Below are 22,044 nucleotides of genomic sequence, written 5' to 3'. Positions count from 1 at the left end.
CTGACTTTGGGCCCTTGTCAAATACCAGCTGCTCATCTGTGGATGGATTTATGTCTGGATTCTCAATTCTGTTCCATTGGTCCATGTATCTGTTGTTGTATCGGTACCAGGCTGTTTTGACTACTGTGGCAGTATAATAGGTTCTAAAATCAGGTAGAATGAGGCCTCCTACTTTGCTCTTCTTCAGTAATGCTTTACTTATCTGGGGCCTCTTTTTCTTCCATATGAAGTTGATTTGTTTCTCCATCTTATTAAAAAATGTCATTGGAATTTGGATGGGAATTGCATTGTATCTATAGATGGCTTTTGATAGAATAGACATCTTTACAATGTTAAGTCTTCCTATCCATGAGCAAGATATGTTTTTCCACTTCCTTGTAGGTTTCTTTTGGTTTCTTGCAGTAGTATCTTGTAGTTTTCTTTGTATAGGTCTTTTCCATCTCTGGTAAGATTCATTCCTAAGTATTTTATCTTCTTGGGGGCTACTGTAAATGGTATTGATTTGGTGATGTCCTCTTCGATGTTGTTTTAGTTGGTGTAGAGGAATCCAACTGATTTTTGTATGTTTATCTTGTATCCTGACACTCTGCTGAATTCTTCTACTAGTTTCAGTAGTTTTCTTGAGGATTCCTTAGGGTTTTCTGTGTATAAGATCATGTCATCTGCAAACAGATACTTTTACTTCTTCCTTACCAATCTGGATGCCCTTTATTTCTTTATCTAGCCTAATTGCTCTGGCTAGGACCTCCAGCACAATGTTGAATAAGAGTGGTGATAAAGGGCATCCTTGTGTGGTTCCCGATCTCAAGGGGAGTGCTTTCAGACTCTCTCCATTTAGGATGATGTTGGCTGTTGGCTTTGTATAAATGCCTTTTATTATGTTGAGGAATTTTCCTTCTAATCCTATTTTGCTGAGAGTTTTTTATCATGAATGGGTGTTGAACTTTGTCTAATGCCATTTCTGCATCAGTTGATAACATCATGTGGTTCTTTTGTTTTATTTCTATGATGGATTACATTAATTGTTTTTCTAATGTGGAGTCATCCCTGCATAACCGGTATGAATCCCACTTGTTCATGGTGAATTATTTTTTTGATACATTGTTGAATTCTGTTGGGTAGAATATTGCTGAGGATTTTTGCATGAAAGTTCATGAGGGATATAGGTCTGTAATTTTCTTTTTTTGTGGTATCTTTACCTGATTTTGGTATCAGGCATATGCTGGCTCCATAGAATGAGTTTGGGAGTCTTTTCCTTTTCTATGCTCTGAGAGTTTGTTAGAACTCTGCAGTGAAGCCATCGGGACCAGGGCTTTTTTCTGTTGGGAGTTTTTTGATTACCTTTTCAATCTCTTCTTTTGTTATGGGTTTATTTAGTTGTTCTATCTCTGTTTCTGTTAGTTTAGATAGGTACTGTGTTTCTAGGAACTCATCCATTTCTTCCAGGCTTTTGAATTGTTAGAGTATGGTTTTTCGTAGTAAGCTGATATGATTCTTTTAATTTCAGTAGGGTCTGTTGTAATATCGCCGATTGCATTTCTTATTTGGGTTATTTGCTTCCTCTCCTGTTTTTCTTTTGTCAGTTTGGCCAGTGGTTTATAGATTTTGTTAATTTTTTCAAAGAACCAGGTTTTGGTCTTGTTTACTCTTACAATTGTTTTTCTGTTCTCTATTTCATTTAATTCTGCTCTAATTTTTATTGTTTGCTTTCTTCTGGTGCCTGATGGTTTCTTTTGTTGCTCTTTTTGTATTCAAGTTATAGGAATAATTCTTTGATTTTGGCCCTTTCTTCTTTTTTGTATGTGTGCATTTATTGATATAAATCGATCCCTGATCGCTGCTTTAGCTGTGTCCCAAGGGTTCTGATAGGAAATGTTTTCATTCTCATTGGATTCTATGAATTTCTTTATTCCATCGTTTTTGAGCAGGGTACTGTTCAGTTTCCAAGTGTTTGATTTCTTTTCCCTGCTTGTTACTGATTTCTACTTTTATGGCCTTCTGGTCAGAGAAGATGCTTTGTAATATTTCAATGTTTTGGAGTCTGCTAAGGCTTGTGACCTGATATGTGGTCTGTTCTAGAGAATGTTCCATGTGCACAAGAAAAGAAAGTATACTTGGCTGCTGTTGGTTGATTGTGGTATTTAGGTCTTCGTGTCTTTACTGAGTTTCTTTCTGGATATCTTTCCTTCACTGACGGTGTGTTTAAGTCTCCTATTGTTTTTGTGGAGCCGCCTATCTCACTTTTCAGTGCCATTAGAGTCTGTTTTATGTATCTTGCAGCCCTGTCATTAGGTGCAAAAATATTTAATATGTTATATCCTCCTGGTATATTGTCCCTTTAATCATTATATAGTGTCCTTCCCTATCCTTTGTGGTGGATATAACTTTAAAGTCTGTTTTGTCAGGAATTAATATTGCCAGTCCTGGTCTTTTTTGATTGTTGTTTGCTTAGTTTTTCCCATACTTTGAGTTTGTTTGTGTCTCTAAGTCTAAGGTGTGTCTCTTGTAGGCAGCATATAGACGGATCATGTTTTTTTTTTTATCCATTCTGCCACTCTGTGTCTCTTTATGGGTGCATTTAGTCCATTTACATTCAGCGTAATTATGGATAGGTATGAGTTTAATGCTGTCATTTTGATATCTTTTTGTGTGTGTTGTTGACGGTTTCTTTTTCCCACTTAATTTTTTGTGCTGAGTAGTTTATAATATTGTCTTTTCCTCTTACTCGTTGTTGATGATTTTGTTTCTGCTGAGTCTCTGTTTTTCTCTTGTGTTTGATTTTGGTAAGTAGGGTTGTTAGTCTCCTTTGTGGTTATTTACTCCTATTTTTCTAAGTTTAAAACTAACTTTTATTTCTATCACCTTCTCTTCCTCTCCGTATGAAAGACCTGTGACTACATTTCTTAGTCCCTCTTTATTGTTTTAATGTTGTCTTCTTTTACATAATGACATTGCTGTTTCCCTGTTTTGAGTGTTTTTTTAATCTTGATTTATTTTTGTGATTTCCCTAACTGGGTTGACATCTGATTGCTCTGTCCAGTGTTCTACTCTTGGGTTGGTATCTGATACTGATTTTCTAACCAGAGAACTCCCTTTAGTATTTCTTGTAGCTTTGGTTTGGTTTTTACAAATTCCCTAAACTTCTATTTATCTGGAAACGTCCTAATTTCACCTTCATATTTGAGAGAGAGTTTTGCTGGATATATGATTCTTTGCTGGCAAATTTTTTTTCCTTCATTGCTTTATATAAGTCATCTCACTGCCTTCTTGCCTGCATGGTTTCTGCCGAGTAGTCCGAGCATATTTGTATTGATTCCTTTGTAGGTGACTTTTTGTTTATCCCTAGCTGCTCTTAAAATTCTCTCTTTATCTTTGGTTTTGGCAAGTATGATTATAATATGTCTTGATGACTTTCTTTTAAGATCTACCTATGTGGAGTTGGATGAGCATCTTGCATAGATATCTTCTCCTCTTTCACAGTATCCAGGAAGGTTTCTGCCAACAAACCTTCAACAATTCTCTCTGTATTTTCTGTTATCCCTCCCTGTTATGGTACTTCAGTCACTGGTAGGTTATTTCTCTTATAGAGTCCCACATGATTCTTAGGCTTTCTTCATTTTTTTTTTTAATTCTTCTATCTGGTTTTTCTTCAGGTGTATTGGTGCCAAGCGCTTTATCTTCAAGGTAACCAGTTCTGCCTTCACTTGCTCAACTCTGTTCCTCTGACTTTCTGTCAAGTTTTCTAATTCTGTTAATTTTATTATTAATCTTCTGAATTTCTGATTGCTGTCTCTCTATGAATTCTTGCAGCTTTTTAAATTTTTCATTATGTTCTTGAATAACCTTTTTAATTTCTTCAACTCCTTTATCTGCATATTCCTTGGCTTGTTCTGTGTATTGCCTGATACCCTTCCTGATTTTGTTTCTGATGTCTTGAAGAGTTCTGTATATTAATCTTTTGTATTCTGCATCTGGTAATTCCAGGAATGCACCTTCATCCAGAAGATCACTTGATTCTTTGTTTTGAGAGCTTGCTGAAGCAATCATGCTCTGCTTCTTTATGTGATTTGTTATTGACTGTTGTCTCCAAGCCATGTATAAGTTATTGTATTAGTTTATTTTATGCTTGCTTACTCTATCCTAGCTTCTTCCTTTGTTTTGTTTTGATATGCCCCAGTAGGTTGCTTGAGTGAGCTACCTTGCTTATTTTCATCTTTTGAAGCTCTAACGTCCTAGCACCAGATGGCTAGAGTTGTCATCAGGTGTATCAGCCTAGGATTCCATTCACTTCTCTTGTATTCAGCTCAGGTGTCCAGGTAGTTGCTTATCTAGTGTGTGGTACAGGCTCTGTCCTACGGTCTTAGAGGGGCAGGGGTGATTGGTGTAGGTACTGGTATCTTGTTCCAACAGGGGGTCATGCTCTGAACAAGGCAGGAGGCTGACAACCATCCCCCCAGTGTCTGTGAGGAAAGCGTGTCTCTGTTCCTTAGAGCGCACAGGTGGGTAGGTTCTGCAGACGGACCATGGGCACCCAGTGCATTTGGTTGTAAGGATTGGGAGGTATCAGCTATTCTTGTACCCCTGTTGCGGGTGGCTGGGTGACCTGAGTGGAGCTACTAGTCCTTAGGCCTCTGATTTGGATAGGTGAGGACCCTTTTTAATAGGCAAAGCAATGTCAAATATCAAACACCCACCTCTCCACTGTACAGCTGAAACATTCACAGTCTGCCAACAAGGACCTATTCTGCTGACATAGGCCCACACAGGTCCAGGCAGGAGGGAAAGTCCACAGACCATTTATGCCTGGACATTAGCCGCTTCTTTCTTGAGCTCCCTGGGTTAGTGGAGCTGGCAGATTATCTTTCCCCGAATTGTGAATTTATTCCTTCTTCAAGGCCAGGAGAATGAGTTAGGGCGCTCAGCACGGCCTGTCTCAGGCACAAGGAGATCGACAGCCACTGAAGCTGGCTTTGGGACTTGGGGAACAGTAAAATATATGCAAGTACTTAGCTTTTGCTGAAAGCACCTTTCTTCTCTGGTTCCGGAGGTGTGAGTAGTCCATGCAGCTGGCTGTTTCACCGTGAGGAAACTGTAGCCAAATGCTACCACCAGCCCGCTTCAGTACTCCCGGAAATGGTGCCTGAAGGTTCCTGGGGATTCAGGCCCGGTAACTCCTCTCTGCTTCTGAACCAGCCTCTACCTCCCCCTGCCTCTCAGTCCTTTTTCTAATTTTGCCTTTGATGTTCAGGTCTCCTAGCTTGACAGCAATATAATGATTTCACTTGTTTTTTCGGGTCTTTGTTTTAAGAGGGATCACTGGAAGCATCTGACTACTCCACCGTCTTGGACCCGCCTCCTAACCAGAAGATTTTAAAAAATACTTGACAAGTGAAATATCCTTAAAAACCAAAAAACTGATTGCCATCGATTGTATTCTGACTCATAGGGATCCTATAGGACAGAGTACAACTGCCCCATAGGGTTTCCAAGGAGCACCTGGTGGATTCAAACTGCCAGCCTTTTGGTTAGCAGCTGTAGCTCTTCACCACTATGCCACCAGGGTTTCTGAGATGTCCTTAGGGACCTTAAAAAGCTCCAACATATTCCTGGGAATCTAGCAGGCCACACACATAGGCATGCTCAGGAAAGACTTTAGTAGATCCAAAGCTACCACCTCTTGCTGCCCTTGATGCTGTATTTAAGCTGGAAGTGAAGGCTAGAGCAGAGATATAAACTGTTAAACTGCCCTGCTAAGTGTTGGAGGTGTGTACCAACATGCGTACACAGCCCCTCAGCTAAGATTGGGGTATTTAGTACTTCTAGGTGTTTTTTTTTTTTAGGTGTTTAAGGAAATCTCTGTTCAATCATTAGCTGACTACTACACTTAACTAGATAGAGACTTCAGTGTCTATGCACAACAAAGAATATGGGCTTTACAGAATTATTTCAGAAAAATCACCAAACATACAAACAACAAAAACTACAACAAGCAGTGAGAGTAACAAACCCTGGGTAGGGAGGAGAGTCTGATTTCCAGAGATGCTACATTATATCTAAAATGTCCATTTTTTGACCAAAAAAAGAGAGAAACACAAGGAATCAAAGTATGGCCTATACACAAGAACAAAAGCAATCATTAGAAGCTGTTCCTGAGGAAGCCCGGATGTTGGACTTACTAGACAAAGACTTTTAAATCAGCTACTTTAAATCTGTTCAAAGAGTTAAAGAAACCATGTTTAAAGAACTAAAGGAATTATGAGAACCAAGTAAAGGATATCAATAGAGATAGAAATTATATATATACAAAAAAAATAGAAATTCTGGAATTGGAAAGTATAATAACTGAAATGACAGCAGATTCCATCAGGCAGAAGAAACTGGAATGTAGTTCAATTGAAATTATCCAGTCTGAGGAACAGAAAGGAAAAAGAATGAAGATAAATGAACAAAGCCTCAGAGACTTGCGAGACACGAACAAGCGTACTAACATATGCATAGTGGAAGTCCCAGAAGAGGAGGAAAGAAAGGGTCAGAAAGAATATTTGCAGAAATAATAGCTGAAAATTTATTAAATTTGATGAAACACATCCAAGAATTTCAACAAATTCCAAGTAGGATAAACTGAAAATGATCTACATGTAGACATGTCATAATCAAACTATCCAAAGAGAGAATATTGAAAGCAGCCAAGAGAGAAGGAACTCATCATGTATAAGTGATCCTCAATAAGATGAATAGCTGATTTCTCATCAGAAGGCATTGAGATGACATAATCAAAGTACAGAAAGAAAAAATACTGTCAACTATGAATTCTATATCCAGAAGAAATTTCCTTCAAAAATGAGGACACTCCCAGACAAAAAGAACTGAGAGAGTTGGTCACCATCAGGCTTGCCCTACAAAAAAATATTAAAGTGAGTTCTCTAGGTTGAAGTGGAAGTATCCCAGACAGTAACTTGATTGGTATGAAGAAATAAAGAGCACGCCAGTAAAAGTAATTACATAAATAAATATCAAAGACCGTATAAATGTATTTTTGTTTATAATTCCTTTTTTTCTAATTTAAAAGACAACCTCTCAAAAATGTATGAAGATGTAATTTGTGAGGATAATACCATAAAAGACAGGAGGAATGGCTCTATATGGGCACAAAGTTTTGTTTTAGTACCATGATACGTATGGGGTCGCCATGAGTTGGAGTAGACTCAATGGCAACTGGTTAACCCAAATAGACTAACAGACTTCTATAAAACTCTGAACCCAACAACAGAGTACACAGTCTTCTTACGTGCACATGGAACATTCTCCAGAATAGTCCATATGTTAGGCCTAAAACAAGTCACAGTAAATTTAAGAGGATTTAAATAATACAAAGCATATACTCTGAGGATAGTGGAATAAAATTAGAAATCATTAACAAAAGGAAATTTTGAAAATTTACAAATGTGTTAAAATTAAACAATATGCTCCTAAATAATGATGGATGAAAGAAATCACAAAAGAAGTTAGAAAATACTATGAAATGAATGAAAATAAAAACAAGATATACAAAAACTAATTAGATACAACAAAAGTGCTCAGAAGGAAATTTATAGTTGTAAACACCTACGTTAAAAAAAAAAAACAAACAACTTAACCCTCTACCTTAAGAAACTATAAAAAGGAGAACAAACTAAACCCAAAGCATGCAGAAGAAAGGAAATAATAAAAATTAGAGTGGAAAAATGTGAAATAAGGAATAGAGAAAATAAATGAAAGTTGTTTTTTTTTTAAAAGACCAAGAACACTGACAAGCTTTCAGCTAGACTAGCCAAGAAAAAAAGAAGATTCACATTACCAAAATGAAGCGTGACAGAGGAGACATTACTACCAACCATACAAAAATAAAAAGGAATATAAGGGAATACTATAAACAGTTGTATGCCAACAAATTAGGTAAACTAGATGAATTGGACATGTTCCTAGAAATACAAACTACCAAAACTGACTCAAAGATGAAATACAAAATCTCAGTAAACCTATAACAAATAAATAGATTGAGTTAATCACTAAAAAACTTCTCACAATGAAAAGCTCAGGACCAGATGCCTTCACTGATGAATTCTACCAAACACTTAAAGAAGAATTAACTATTAAAAAAAAGAAGAGGGAATGGTTGCTAACTCATTTTTTGAGATCAGTATTAACACTGATATCAAAAGTAGACAGACATCACACAAAAGAAAATTATAGGGTATCCCTTATGAATATAGATACAAAAATCTTCAGCAAAATGCTAGTAAACCGAGTCCAGCTCTATGTAAAAAGAATTATGCACCATAACCAAATGGGATTTATCCCAGCAATGCAAGGTTGGCTCAACATATGAAAATCAATCAATGCAACATACCATATTAATGAAGAAAAAAAAATCTCAATAGATGCAGAAACAAAATCCAACACTGTTCATGAGAAAAATGCTCAACAAAGTAGGAATGGAAGGAACCTTCTTCAGCCTGATAAAGGGCATTTACAAAAAACCCACAGCTAACTTCATATTTAGTGGTTTCGTGGATAAGAACATTCCGTACACAAAATGTGAAGATTAATCAAATATTCACTTTTCCATTTCTCAGTCATCTCTGACATTAGCTGCTCACACAGCATTCTCTTTGCCCCAAGCCACCTGGAACTAGAACAGAGCTCACAGTTTGAAAGGACACTGAAGGCAGTCTGCTAAATAGATGACAACCAGAAACTCGGGAATCCATGCAACACCCTTAACTCTTGACCTGCAGGCCACAAATTTGGGGTTTTCCCACTGCTCCATCAAGATGCCAACCGCAAGCTTTGAGGTCTCCCCTGGGCTCCTTCACCCTAACTTTCTGGCTTCCACTACTCTTTTGGGTTTCATAATTTGCTAGAATGACCACAGAACTCAGAAAGTACTGTATTTATGATTACAGGTTTATTATAGCAAAAGCATACAAATCAGGATCATCATAAGGAAGAGATGCCTGGGTGAAATCTGAGAGGGTTCCCAGCACAAAGCTTCCACGTTCCAAATTGGGTTTGTCACCCTTCCTTCACCAGCCAGAAAGCCTGTGGAGCCTCTGTGTGCAGGCCCTTTATTGACCTCAGTTGTTATGTGGTCATGATTGAGGCCTTATTGTGTATGCATGATAGGTTAACTCATGAGGTTAGTTGATTTCTAGCTACCAGGTGGTCTTTCTAGTCTAGCCAGCCTCTACTCATTCACACAAATCCTCAGACATGGTCTGGAGGTTTTAGATAATAAAAGCACCTCAGTTACTCAGAAAATTCCAAAGATTATCTCTTAGGAACCAGGGACAAAGGCCAAATTATTTTTTTTTATTCTGTTTTTGTTAAGGTGATTCATTACCATGCAGTGGTCAGAGATTGAAAGCTTTCCCCAAGGATGTCAGCTTTTGCCAGTTTTATTCAACATTGTACTGGAAGTTTAGTGAGAACACACAGGCAAAAATAAATAAATAAAACGCATCCAGATTGGAAAGGAAGAAGTAATACTATCTCTATTTGCAGGTGACATGATCTTATATACAGAAGGCCCTAAAGAATCCACCCATACATAAAAAAAAAAAAAACTTTTAGAGATCAGTTGTTCAGCAAGGTTACAGGATACAAACTCAATATACAAAAAGCAGTTATGTTTCTATTCATTAACAATAAGCAGTCTGAAAATGAATTTTAAAAATTCCTTAATGCCATAAAAAAAAAATATGTACGAATGAATTAATCAAAGTATATGATTTGTACACTGAAAACCACGAAATATTGTTGAGAGAAAATAAAGATCTAAATAAATGGGAAGACATTATATGGGCATGGGTTGTAAGACTTAATATTAGTAAAAATGAAAATACTCCCCAAATTGATAGATTCCATGCAATCGCATTATAATCCCAGGTGCCTTTTTTTTTTTTTTTTTTTTGCTGAAATTGAGAAGTTGATCCTAAAATTCATATGGAAATATAAGGGACACAGAATAGCCAAAATCTTAAAAAAGAAGAACAAAGTTGAAAGACTTGAATTTCCCAATTTCAAAACTCATTACAAAGCTGTAATAATCAAGACAGTTTGGTACTGGCGTGAAATATATAGATTAATAGAATGGAATTGAATCCAGAAGTAAACCCAATAGATTTTTGACAGAGATCGCAAGACCATTTAATCAGAAAAGAATAGTCTTAACTAGTGATGCTGGGCACAACTGATATCTACATTCAAATGAATGAATCTGGATTCCTACTTCACACTGTATATAAAAATTAACTCATATGACATCAAAAGCACAAACTACCAGAGGTAAAGTAGATAAATTAGACTTGAAAATTAAAAGCTTTTGTGCATCAGTGTACAGTATCAAAAAAGTATAAAGAAAGCCCATAGAATGGGAGAAAATATTTGCAAATCGTATATCTGATCCAAGTCTGACAATGTAATAATAAAAGAATCTCATTTTTATAATGGGTAACAGATTGAATAGACATTTCTACAAGAAGAGATGTAAATGGCCAGTAAGCACATAAAAAGATACTTAAATCATTAGTCATTAAAAACCAAAGAAACCGATTTTAGAACCTATTATACTGCCACAGTAGTCAAAACAGCCTGGTACTGGTAGAACAACAGATACATGGACCGATGGAACAGAATTAAGAATCCAGACATAAATCTATCCACATATAAGCAGCTGATATTTGACAAAGGCCCCAAAACAGTTAAATGGGGGAAAAGACAGTCTCTTTAACAAATGGTGCTGGCATAACTGGATATCCATCTGGAAAAAAATGAAACAAGACCCATACCTCACTCCATGCACAAAAACTAACTCAAAATGGATCAAAGACCTAAATATAAAATCTAAAACGATAAAGATCATGGAAGAAAAAATAGGGACAGCATTAGGAGCCTGAATACATGGCATAAAAGTATAGAAAACATTATAAAGAATGTAGAAGAAAAACTAGATAACTGGGAGCTCCTAAAAATCAAACGCTTATGATCATCCAAAGACTTCACCAAAAGAGTAAAAAGACTACCTGCAGACTGGGAAAAAGTTTTTAGCTATCACATTTCCGATCAGCGCCTGATCTCTAAAATCTACATAATACTGCAAAAACTCAACTGCAAAAAGACAAATAACCCAATTAAAAAATGGGCAAAAGATACGAATAGACACTTCACTAAAGAAGACATTTAGGTAACTAACAGATATATGAGGAAATGTTCACAATCATTAACCATTAGAGAAATGCAGATAAAACTACAATGAGATTTCATCTCATTCCAACAAGGCTGGCATTAATCCGAAAAACACAAAATAATAAATATTGGAGAGGATGTGGAGAGATTGGAACACTTATACACTACTGGTGGGAATGTCAAATGGTACAACCACTTTGGAAATTGATTTGGCACTTCCTTAAAAAGCTAGAAATAGAACTACCATACGATCCAGCAATTCAACTCCTTGGAATATATCCTAGAGAAATAACAGCCTTTACACGAACAGATATATGCACACCCATGTTTATTGCAGCACTGTTTACAATAGTAAAAACTTGGAAGCAACCAAGGTGCCCATCGACAGATGAATGGATAAATAAATCATGGTGTATTCACACAATGGAATAGTACGCATGGATAAAAAACAGTGAGGAATCTGTGAAACATTTCATAACATGGAGGAACCTGGAGGGCATTATGCTGAGTGAAATTAGTCAGTTGCAAAGAATAAATATTGTATAAGACCACTACTATAAGAACTGAGAAATAGTTTAAACTAAGAAGAAAACATTCTTTTGTGGTTACGGGGGGGAGGGGTGGGAGAGGGATATTCACTAATTAGATAGTAGATAAGAACTACTTTAGGTGAAGGGAAAGACAGCACACAGTACAGGGGAGGTCAGCACAATTGGACTAAACCTAAAGCAAAGAAGTTTCCTGAATAAACTGAATGCTTCGAAGGCCAGCGTAGCAGGGGCAGGGATCTGGGGACCATGGTTTCAGGGGACATCTAAGTCAACTGGCATAATAAAAGCTATGAGCAAAACATTCTGCATCCCACTTTGAAGAGTGGCGTCCGGGGTCTTAAATGCTAGCAAGCAGCCATCTAAGATGCATCAATTGGTCTGAACCCACCTGGATCAAAGGAGAATGAAGAACACCAAGGATACAAGGTGATTACGAGCCCAAGAGACAGAAAGGGCCACATGAATCGGTGACTACATCATCCTGAGGCCAGAAGAACTAGATGATGCCCGGCTACAACCGATGACTGCCCTGACAGGGACCACTACAGAGGACCCCTGAGGGAGCAGGAGAGCAGTGGGATGCAGACCCCAAATTCTCATAAGACCAGACTTAATGGTCTGACTGAGGCTAGAAGGACCCCAGTGGTTATGGCCCCCAGACCTTCTGTTGGCCCAGGACAGGAACCATTCCTGAAGCCAACTCTTCAGACATGGATTGGACTGGACAATGGGTTGGAGAGGGATGCTGGTGAGGAGTGAGCTTCTTAGATCAGGTGGACACTTGAGATTATGTTGGCATCTCCTGCCTGGAGGGGAGATGAGAGGGTGGAGGGGGTTAGAAGCTGGCAAAAAGGACACGAAAAGAAAGAGTGGAGGGAGAAAGTGGGCTGTCTCATTAGGGGGAAAGTAATTGGGAGTGTGTAGTAAGGTATATATGGGTTTTTGCATGAGAGACTGACTTGATTTGTAAACTTTGACTTAAAGCACAGTAAAAATTATTAAAAAAACACAATAAAATGTTGGAGAGGTTGTGGAGAGACTGGAACACTTATACACTGCTGGTGGGATGTAAAATGGTACAACCACTTTGGAAATTGATTTGGCGCTTCCTTAAACTAGAACTACCATACGATCCAGCAGCCGCACTCTTTGGAATATATCCTAGAGAAATAAGAGGCTTTACGCTAACAGATATATGCAGACCCATGTTCATTGCAGCACTGTTTACAATAGCAAAAAGATGGAAGCAACCAAGGTGCCCATCAACAGATGAATGGATAAATAAATTATGGTATATTCACACAATGGAATACTGTGCATCAATAAAGAACAACGATGAGTCTGTGAAACATTTCATAACATGGATGAATCTGGAAGGCATTATGCTGAGTGAAATTAGTTGCAAAAGGGCAAATATTGTATGAGACCACTATTATAAGAACTCAAGAAAATAAAGAGAATATTCTTTGATGGTTACGAGAGCGGGGAGAGAGGGAGAGGGAGATTCACTAATTAGTAGGCAAGAACTAATTTAGGTGAAGGGAAAGACAGTATAGGCGAGGTCAGCACAACTGGACTAAACCAAAACCAAAGAGGTTTCCTGGATAAACCGAACGCTTTAAAGGCCAGCGTAGCAGAGGCAGGGGTTTGGGGACCATGGTTTCAGGGGACATCTAGGTCAATTGGCATAATCTATTTAAGAAAATATTCTGCATTCTGTTTTGGATAGTAGCTTCTGGGGTCTTAAACGCTAGCAAGTGGCCATCTGAGATGCATCAATTGGTCTCAACCCACCTGGATCAAAGGAGAATGAAGAACACCAAAGGCACAAGGTAATTAAGAGCCCAAGAGACAGAAAGGGCCACATAAACCAGAGACTATATCATACTGAGACCAGAAGAACTAGATGGTGGCCGGCTATAACCAATGACTGCCCTGACAGGGAACACAACAGAGAACCCCTAAAGGAGCAGGAGAACAGTGGGATGCAGACCTCAGGTTCTCATAAAAAGACCAGACTTAATGGTCTGAATGAGACTAGAAGGACCCCGGTGGTCATGGTCTCTAGACCTTCTGTTAGCCCAAGACAGGAACCATTCCCAAAGCCAACTCTTCAGACAGGAATTAGACTGGAGTATAAGATAGAAAATGATACTGGTGAGGAGTGAGCCTCTTCGATGAAGTAGACACATGAGACTACGTGGGCAGCTCCTGTCTGGAGGGGAGATGTGAAGGCCGAGGGGGACAGGAGCTGGCTAAATGGACACAGAAATACAGGGTGGAGAGAAGGAGTGTGCTGTCTCATTAGGGGAAGAGCAGCTAGGAGTATATAGCAATATAGCAAGGTGTATATAAGTTTTTGTATGAGACTGACTTGGTTTGTAAACTTTCACTTAAAGCACAATAAAAATTAAAAAAAGAAACCAAACCCGCTGTCATCTGGTTGATTCCAACTCATAGCACCTCTATAGTTATTAGGGAAATGCAAATGAAAACCACAATGAGATACTACTTGACACCCACTAGGATGGCTGGAATTTAAGAAAAAAAGGGAAATAGTAATTGTTGGCAAGTATGTGAAGAAATTGGAACCCTCGTACATTGCTAATGGGAATGTGAAATGGTGTAGAAATGGTGTAACCACTTTGGAAAACAGTTTCAGTTCCTCAAATTGTTAACACATACAGTTACCGTATGGGCCAAGAATTCCAGTCCTAGGTATATACCCAAGAAAATTGAAAGTATATGTTTACATAGAGACTTGTATATGAATGTGTAGCATCATTATTCAGATTAGACAAAAAGGGGAAATAATTCAGATGCCCATCAACTGATGAATAACACAATTATGCTATACTCACACTGTGGAATAATATTCAGCCATAGAAGGAGTGAAGTAATAGTGCATGCTACAACATGGTTAAACCTTGAAAACAGTATGATGCATGAAGAAGACACATAAATCCATTTATTGTATGATTCCGTTTACATGAACTGTTCAGAACAGGCAAATCCATGGAGACAAAATAAATTAATGGTTATGAAGGGCTGGAAAACAGGACATGGGAGTTTACTGCTAATGGATATGGGGTTTCTTTTGGGGATAATGAAAATGTACTGGAATTAAACACAGGATTGTATACTTTAATATGTGAATTTTATGGTAGGTGAATTATATTTTAATAGAACTACAAATGCCATCATTTTAAGTAGTATTTTTGTCTAGTTTTTCATGGCCTTGTTAAAAAACATAATATAGATGCAATTAATATCAAGATGTATGATTAAATGTAAAGTAAATATTTCCTCTTGGGGGCTACTTTACATACCATTAAATTTTTTCTTTAGTCAGATTTATTGTTTGTTTGAGAAACATCTCTTTTAAACTTATATGTTGTCTTTAAAAGAGCAAGTACAATGATGATAGACATTTAGGAAAGAGAAAATGACTTCATAACTGATATAACTGCAACTAATTAAAATTTTCCTTGGGGACTTGAGCAGGTTTGTAGGATACTATTTTTGTCCCTACTTGAGCAATTTTCATAGGCATTTTATTTGTATAGCCTTATGAATATATGAATTTTTTTTAATGAATATATATATATATATATTTTTTTTAATTCTTCAGGTCAAGCAAATAAAGTAGCCAAAGAAGCTGCTAACAGATGGACTGGTATGTATTAAAACGGCATTGATAAACTAGTGAAATTCTCTACACGTACTGTGATGTGAAATGAAGGTGCTTTTGTGCCTAGCCTTATTCAATAAGAGGCATTTCTGAAAAAGTATATATAAATCTGGTTTTTGTAAATTAAATAACTGATGTTATTTAAGGAACTTTTTTTTTAAATTTTATGAGTGAGTTTGTAAAACCAGTGATTGCTTCCAGTTTAACTTTTGTGTAACTCTTCCCGCTGTAAGTTACCTCTGCCAATTAACCTCCATGTATTGCAAAGCAAGATACATCTTGTGTGTGTGTGTGTGTGTGTGCGTGCGTGCTTTAGATGAAACTTTACAGTGCAAATTAGTTTCTTATTCAAAAATTTATACACAAATTGTTTTGTGACATTGGTTGCAATCCCTGCATTGTGTCAGCACTCTCCCCCTTTCCCTTTCCACCTTGGGTTCTACATGTCCATTCGTCCAGTTTTCCTGTCTTTTTTATTTTGGGCAGGTGTTGCCCATTTGGTCTCATATTATTTGATTGAACTAAGAAGCATGTTCCTCATGTGTGTTTGTTTTATAGGCCTGTCTAATCTTTGGCTGAAAGGTAGACTTTGGGAGTGGCTTTTTTTTTTTTAGTTCTGGGTGTCCAGAGGCATACTCTCAGGGGTTCCTCCCATTTCTGTCAGACCAGTAAATCTGGTCTTTTTGTGTGTGTGAATTTGAAGTTTGATCTACATTTTTCTCCTGCTCTGTCCAGGACCCTCTATTTCAATGCCTGTCTGAGCAGTCGGTGGTTATAGCTGGGCACCATCTAGTTCTTCCGGCCTCAGGGTGATGGAGGCTGTGGTTCATGTGGTCCCTTAATCCTTTGGACTAATATTTTCCTTGTGTCTTTGGTTTTCTTCATTCTCTTTCATTCCAGACAGGATGGGACCAATAGATATATCTTAGATGGCCACTCAAAAGCTTTTAAGACCCAGACGCTACTTACCAAGTAGGATGTAGAACATTTTCTTTATAAACTATGTTATGCCAGTTGACCTAAATGTCCCTCGAGACCATGGTCCCCAGCCCTCAGCCCCAGTAACTCGGTTCTTCAGGGTGTTTGGTTGTGTCTAGGAAGCTACTATGACTTTTCCTTTGTCAAGTTGTGCTGACTTCCTCTATATTGTATGTTCTCTTTCCCTTCATCAAAGTTAATGCTTGTCTACTCTCTAGTTAGTAATTTGCCCTTCCCACCTGCTCCCTCCCTCATAACCATCAAAGATTGTTTTTTTCTGTGGGTAAAACTTTTCTTGGGTTTTTATAATAGTAGTCTCATCTGCCGTTTTGTGACTGATTTCACTCAGCATAATTCCCTCTAGATTCATCCGTGTTGTGAGATGTTTCACAGGTTCCTCATTGTTGTTTATTGCTGTGTAGTATCCCATTGTGTGTATGTACCGTAATTTGTTTATCCATTCATCTGTTGATGGGCACGTAGGTTGTTTTCATCTGTTTGCTGTTGTGAATAATGCTGCAGTGAACATTGGTGTGCATATGTCTATTCATGGGACAACTCTTCTTTCTCTAGGATATATTCCTAAAAAGGGAGTGGGATTGTTGGATCATATGGTATTTCTATTTCTAGCTTTTTGAGGAGGTACCATATCGTTTCCTATAGTGGTTGCACCATTTTACATTCCCACCAGCAGTGCATAAGAATTCCAGCCTCCCTGCATCCTGTCCAGCATTTGTTATTTTCTGTTTTTTTGATTAGTGCCAGTAATGTCAGGGTGAAATGATATCTCATTGTACTTTTGATTTCCATTTCTCGTATGATTAATGAATCTGAACATTTTCTTATATGTCTGTTAGCCGCCTGAATGTCTTCTTTGATGAAGTATCTTTTTATATCCTTTGCCTATTTTTTATTGTATTGTCTTTTCATTGTTGAGGTGTTGAAGTATTCTATAGATTTTAGAGATCAGATTCTTGCTGGATGTGTCGTAGCCCCAAATTTTTTTGCAGTCTATAGGTTTTCTTTTTACCCTTTTGGTGAAGTCTTTTGATGAGCGTAAGTGTTTAATTTTTAGGTGCTCCCACTTATCAAGTTTATCTTATAGTGTTTGTGCTTTGTTAGTTATGGTTTAGTTTATATTCTATTTATGCCATGTGTTAGGTACCCCAACGTTGTCTGTAGTTTTTATTCCAGAGTCTTTATTGTTTTAGGTTTTATACTTAAGATTTTTGATCCATTTTGAGTTAATTTTCATTTGTGTTATGGAGTATGGGTCCTGTTTCATTTTTTTACAGGTAGACATCCAGTTATGCCACCACCATTTGTTAAAAAGACTGTCTTTTCTCCATCTAATGGGCTTTATTCGTTTGTCAAAGATCAGCTGACCGTAGGTGGGTGGATTCCCATCATTGTGCTCAGTTCTGTTCCACTGATTTTTGTGACTGTCGTACCAGTGCCAAGCTGTTTTGACTACTGTGGCTGTATAGTAGGTTCTGAGATCAGGTAGTATGAGGTCTCCTACTTTGTTCTCTTCAGTAATGTGTTGCTTATCCAGGACCTCTTTCCTTTCTGTGTAAAGTTGGTGATTAGATTTTCCACTTCATTAATCTCTGTTAGTATTTGTATTGGAATTGCATTACATCTGTAGATCACTTTGGGTAGAACTGATATTTTCCCTATGTTGAGTCTTCTTATCCATAAGCATGGTATGCTTTTTCATTTATGTAGGTCTCTTTTGGTTTCTTGCCATAGTGTTTGTAGTTTTCTTCATATAGGTCTTTTACGTCCCTTGTTAGATTTATGCCTAAGTATTTTATTTTTTTTTAGGGCCTGTTATGATGGTACTGTTTTCCTGATCTCCTTTTCGGAGTTCTCTTTGTTGGTGTGTAGGAGTCCAGCTGATTTTTGTATGTTGATCTTGTATCCTGTTACTATGCTGAATCGTTCTATTAGTTCCAGTATTTTTCTTCTGTAAACTTTTGGGTTCTTTGTGTATAAGATGGTATCACCTGCAAATAGGGATAGTTTTTAATTTTTCCTTTCAAATTTGGATGTCTTGCATTTCTGTCTTAGATATCTGGTGCTGCTATAACAGAAATACGGCCAGTGGATGGCTTTAACAAAGAGAAGTTTATTCTCACAGTCTAGAAGGCTAGAAGTCCGAATCCAGGGTGCCAGCTCCAGGAGAAGGCTTTCTCTTTCTGTCAGCCCTGGAGGAAGGTTCTTGTCATCAGTCTTCCCCTGGTCTAATAGCTTCTCAGTGCAGGGACCCTGGTTCCAAATGATGTGCACCCCTCCTGGTTCTTCATTCTTAGTGGTAGGAGGGCCCTCTCTTCTCTGCTTGATTATCTCTTTTATATCTCAAAAGAGATTGACTCAAGATAGAACCTAATCCTGTAGATTGAGTCCTGCCTCATTAACGTAATTGGCTCTAGTCTTGCCTCATTAACATCATAGAGGTTAGGCTTTACAACACATAGGATAATCACATCAGTTCACAAAATGGTAGACAACCACAGATTACTGGGAATCATGGCCTAGCCATGTTGACACATATTTTGCAGGGCACAATTCAATCCATAGCAGTTTCTTTTTCTTGCCTTGTTGCTCAAGCTAAGACTTCCAGCACAATGTTAACTAGGAGTGGTGATAAAGGACATCTTTATCTTGTTCCCATTCTCAGGGGGGATGCTTTCAGCCTCGTTGGCTGTTGTTTTTGTATAGATGCCCTTTGTTATGTTGAGGAATTTTCCTTCTATTTCTATTTTATTGAGAGTTTGTATCAGGAATGGTTGTTGAACTTTATCAAATGCCTTTTCTGTGTCGATTGAGATGATCATGCTATTCTTTTCATTAGTTCTATATATGTGGTGGATTACATTGATTGATTTTCTAATGTTGAACCATCCACACATACCTGTATGAATACCACTTGGTTGTGGTATATTATTTTTTTTATATGATGCTGAATTCTATTGGATAGAATTTTGTTGATAATTTTTACATCTATATTCATAGGAATATGGGTCTGTAATTTTTTTTTTTGTGGTGTCTTTGGTTTTGGTGTCAGGGTTATGCCGGTTACACGGAATGAATTTGGAAGTATCCCTTTTTTATGCTCTGAAATAGTATGAGTAGTAATGGTATGAGCTCTTCTCTGATTGTTTGGCAAGTTCTCTAGTGAAGACGTCTGGGTGAGGTTTTGTTGCAAGTTTTTTTTATTGCCTCTTCAATCTCTTCTCTTGTGGATCTGTTCAGATTTTCTATCTCATTTTGTATTACTTTCGGTAGATAGTATGTTTCTAGAAATTTGTCCATTTCTTCTAGGTTCTCAAATTTGTTGGTGTATGATTTTTAATAGTATTCTGTTATGATACTTCTTATTTCAGTTGGGTCTGTTGTAATGTCCCTCATCTCATATCTTATTTGGGTTATTTGCTTCCTCACCTGTTTTTCTTTTGTCAGTGTGGCCAGTGGTTTGTCAATTTTGTTGACCTTTACAAAGAATCTATTTTTGGTCTTGTTGATTCCTTCAGTTGTTGTGTTTTCTGTTTCATTTATTTCTTCTCTAATCTTTATTTCCTTTCTTCTGGGGCTGTGGGGTTCTTTGCTGTTCTCTTTCGTTTTGTTTGGGTTTTAGGGTTCCCATTTTGATTTTGGTCCGTTCTTCTTTTGGTATGGAGGTTTATTGCTATAAATTGACCTCTGAGCACTGCCTTTGCTGTGACACAAAGTTTTGGTATGATGTGTTTTCATGCTCATTTGATTTTGAGAATCTTTTGATTCCCTCTTTAATTTTTCTATTATGTTTAAGCAAGGTGTTATTCAGTTTCCATGTATTTGATTTTTTTTCCTTGTGCTTCCCATTATTAATTTCTACTTTTGTGGTATTGTGATCAAAGAGAGCTCTTTGTATTATTTCAATGTTTTAGATTTAATTGAGGGTTACTTTGTGGCCAAAATGTGGTCTGTTCTGGAGAATATTTCATGTGCATTGGAAAAGAATGTATGCTTTGCTGCTTTTGGGTGGAGTGTTCCACGAGGTCAGGTTCATTGATTGTGGCCTTTAGATCTTCTGCATCTTTGAGTTTCTTTCTAGATGTTCTGTCCTTTGCTGTGAATGGTGTGTTGAAGTCTCTTACTATTATTGTGAAATTGTCGGTTTCTTTTTTCAGTGCTATTAGAGCTTATTTTATGTATTTTGGAGCCCTGTGGTTGGGTATGTAGATATTAAGGTTATGTACTCATGGAGGATTGTCCTTTTAATCGTTTTATAATGTCCTTTCTTGTTTTTTATGGTGGATTTTGTTTTAAAGTCTATTCCATCTGAGATTCGTATTGCTCCTTCTGCCCTTTTGTGGTTACTGTTTGCTTGATTTTTTTTAATCCTTTGATTTTTTAATATATTTATGTCCTTGTGTCTAAGATGTGTCTCTTAAACAACATATTGATGGGTTGTGCTTTTTTATCCATTTGCCACTCTCTGTCTCTTTACAGGTGCATTTAAGCCATTTACATTCAGCGTTATTATCGATAGGTATGAGTTTTTGCTGTCATATTGTAGTGCTTTTTATTTTGTGGCATTAACATTTTCATTGTTCCTCTTTCTTTCCTATGCTGAGTTCCTTTTGTTTGTGGATTTTCTTTTGTTATTATAGGTTTTGTGTTTACTGAGTATGTTTTTCTTCATTTTTATGCTGATGAGTAGGTTTGTTGACTTTCTTTGTGCTTATCTTGAAATTTACCCTTATCTTCCTAAATTTAAACCATTCTTTTATTACTTGATATTGCCTTGACTCCTATCCATTTAAAAGTTCTCCACCTACCCTGTTTATTTCTCCTTAAATGAACAATCCTTGGAGCCCCGGTGGCAAAGTGGGTAAGAGTTCAGGCTGCCAACAAAAGTTTGGCAGTTCGAACCCACCTGCCACTCCTTGGAAACCCTATGGGACAGTTCTACTCTATCTGATAGGGTTGCTGTAAGTCAGAATCCACTGAACAGCACACAACAGGAACAACAGTGTTTTGGTGTCGTCATCCTTTATGGATTGATGTCTCTGTTTCCCTGTTTTAAGTCTTTTAGCTTTGTTTTATTATTGAAAGTTCTTTACCTAGGTTGGTATTAGGCTGATGCTGTCCTGTATCCTAGACTCTGGCTGTTGTCAGATGTTCTTCTCTAACTGAAGGACTGCCTTTAATATTTCTTGTAAGTTTGGTTTGATTTTTATGAATTCCTGTAATTTCTGTTTATCTGGAAATGTCCTAATTTCGCCATCATATTTGAGTGAGAGTTTTGCAGGATATGTCATTCTTCACTGGCAGTTTTTTTCTTTCAAGGTTTTTTATATGTCATCGCCTTGCCTTCTTGCCTGCATAGTTTCTGCCGAGTAATTAGAGCCTATTCTTGTTGTTTCCACTTTGTATATGCCTTCACTTTTTGTGAGATGCTTTCGGAATTCTCAATCTTTGATTTTGGCAAGTGTGATTATATGTCTTGGTGACTTTCTTTTGGGGTGTATTCTCTGTGAGGTTCATCGAGCTTCTTGAATGGTCAGCTTTTCATTTTTGATATTTGGGAAGTTTTCTTCCAGTAAATCT

At 37.4% G+C, this 22,044-nt stretch overlaps 1 protein-coding gene across 2 annotated transcripts in view; it reads left to right on the top strand.

The window, feature by feature from the left end:
- MND1 (meiotic nuclear divisions 1) overlaps positions 1 to 22,044 on the top strand; it is a 137,151-nt gene that overhangs the window by 81,395 nt on the left and 33,712 nt on the right. For both annotated transcript variants that reach the window (XM_049852764.1, XM_049852763.1), the window contains exon 7: positions 15,409 to 15,453. In XM_049852764.1, coding sequence (XP_049708721.1) covers positions 15,409 to 15,453 — 45 coding nt within the window. The remainder of the gene's footprint in view (positions 1 to 15,408; positions 15,454 to 22,044) is intronic.

This window comes from Elephas maximus, chromosome 13, assembly GCF_024166365.1.
Source record: "Elephas maximus indicus isolate mEleMax1 chromosome 13, mEleMax1 primary haplotype, whole genome shotgun sequence".
In the NCBI taxonomy this organism is placed as follows: Eukaryota; Metazoa; Chordata; class Mammalia; order Proboscidea; family Elephantidae; genus Elephas; species Elephas maximus.
Note: the sequence above shows the minus strand (reverse complement) of the source record. Positions and strands in the feature narration are given on the sequence as shown.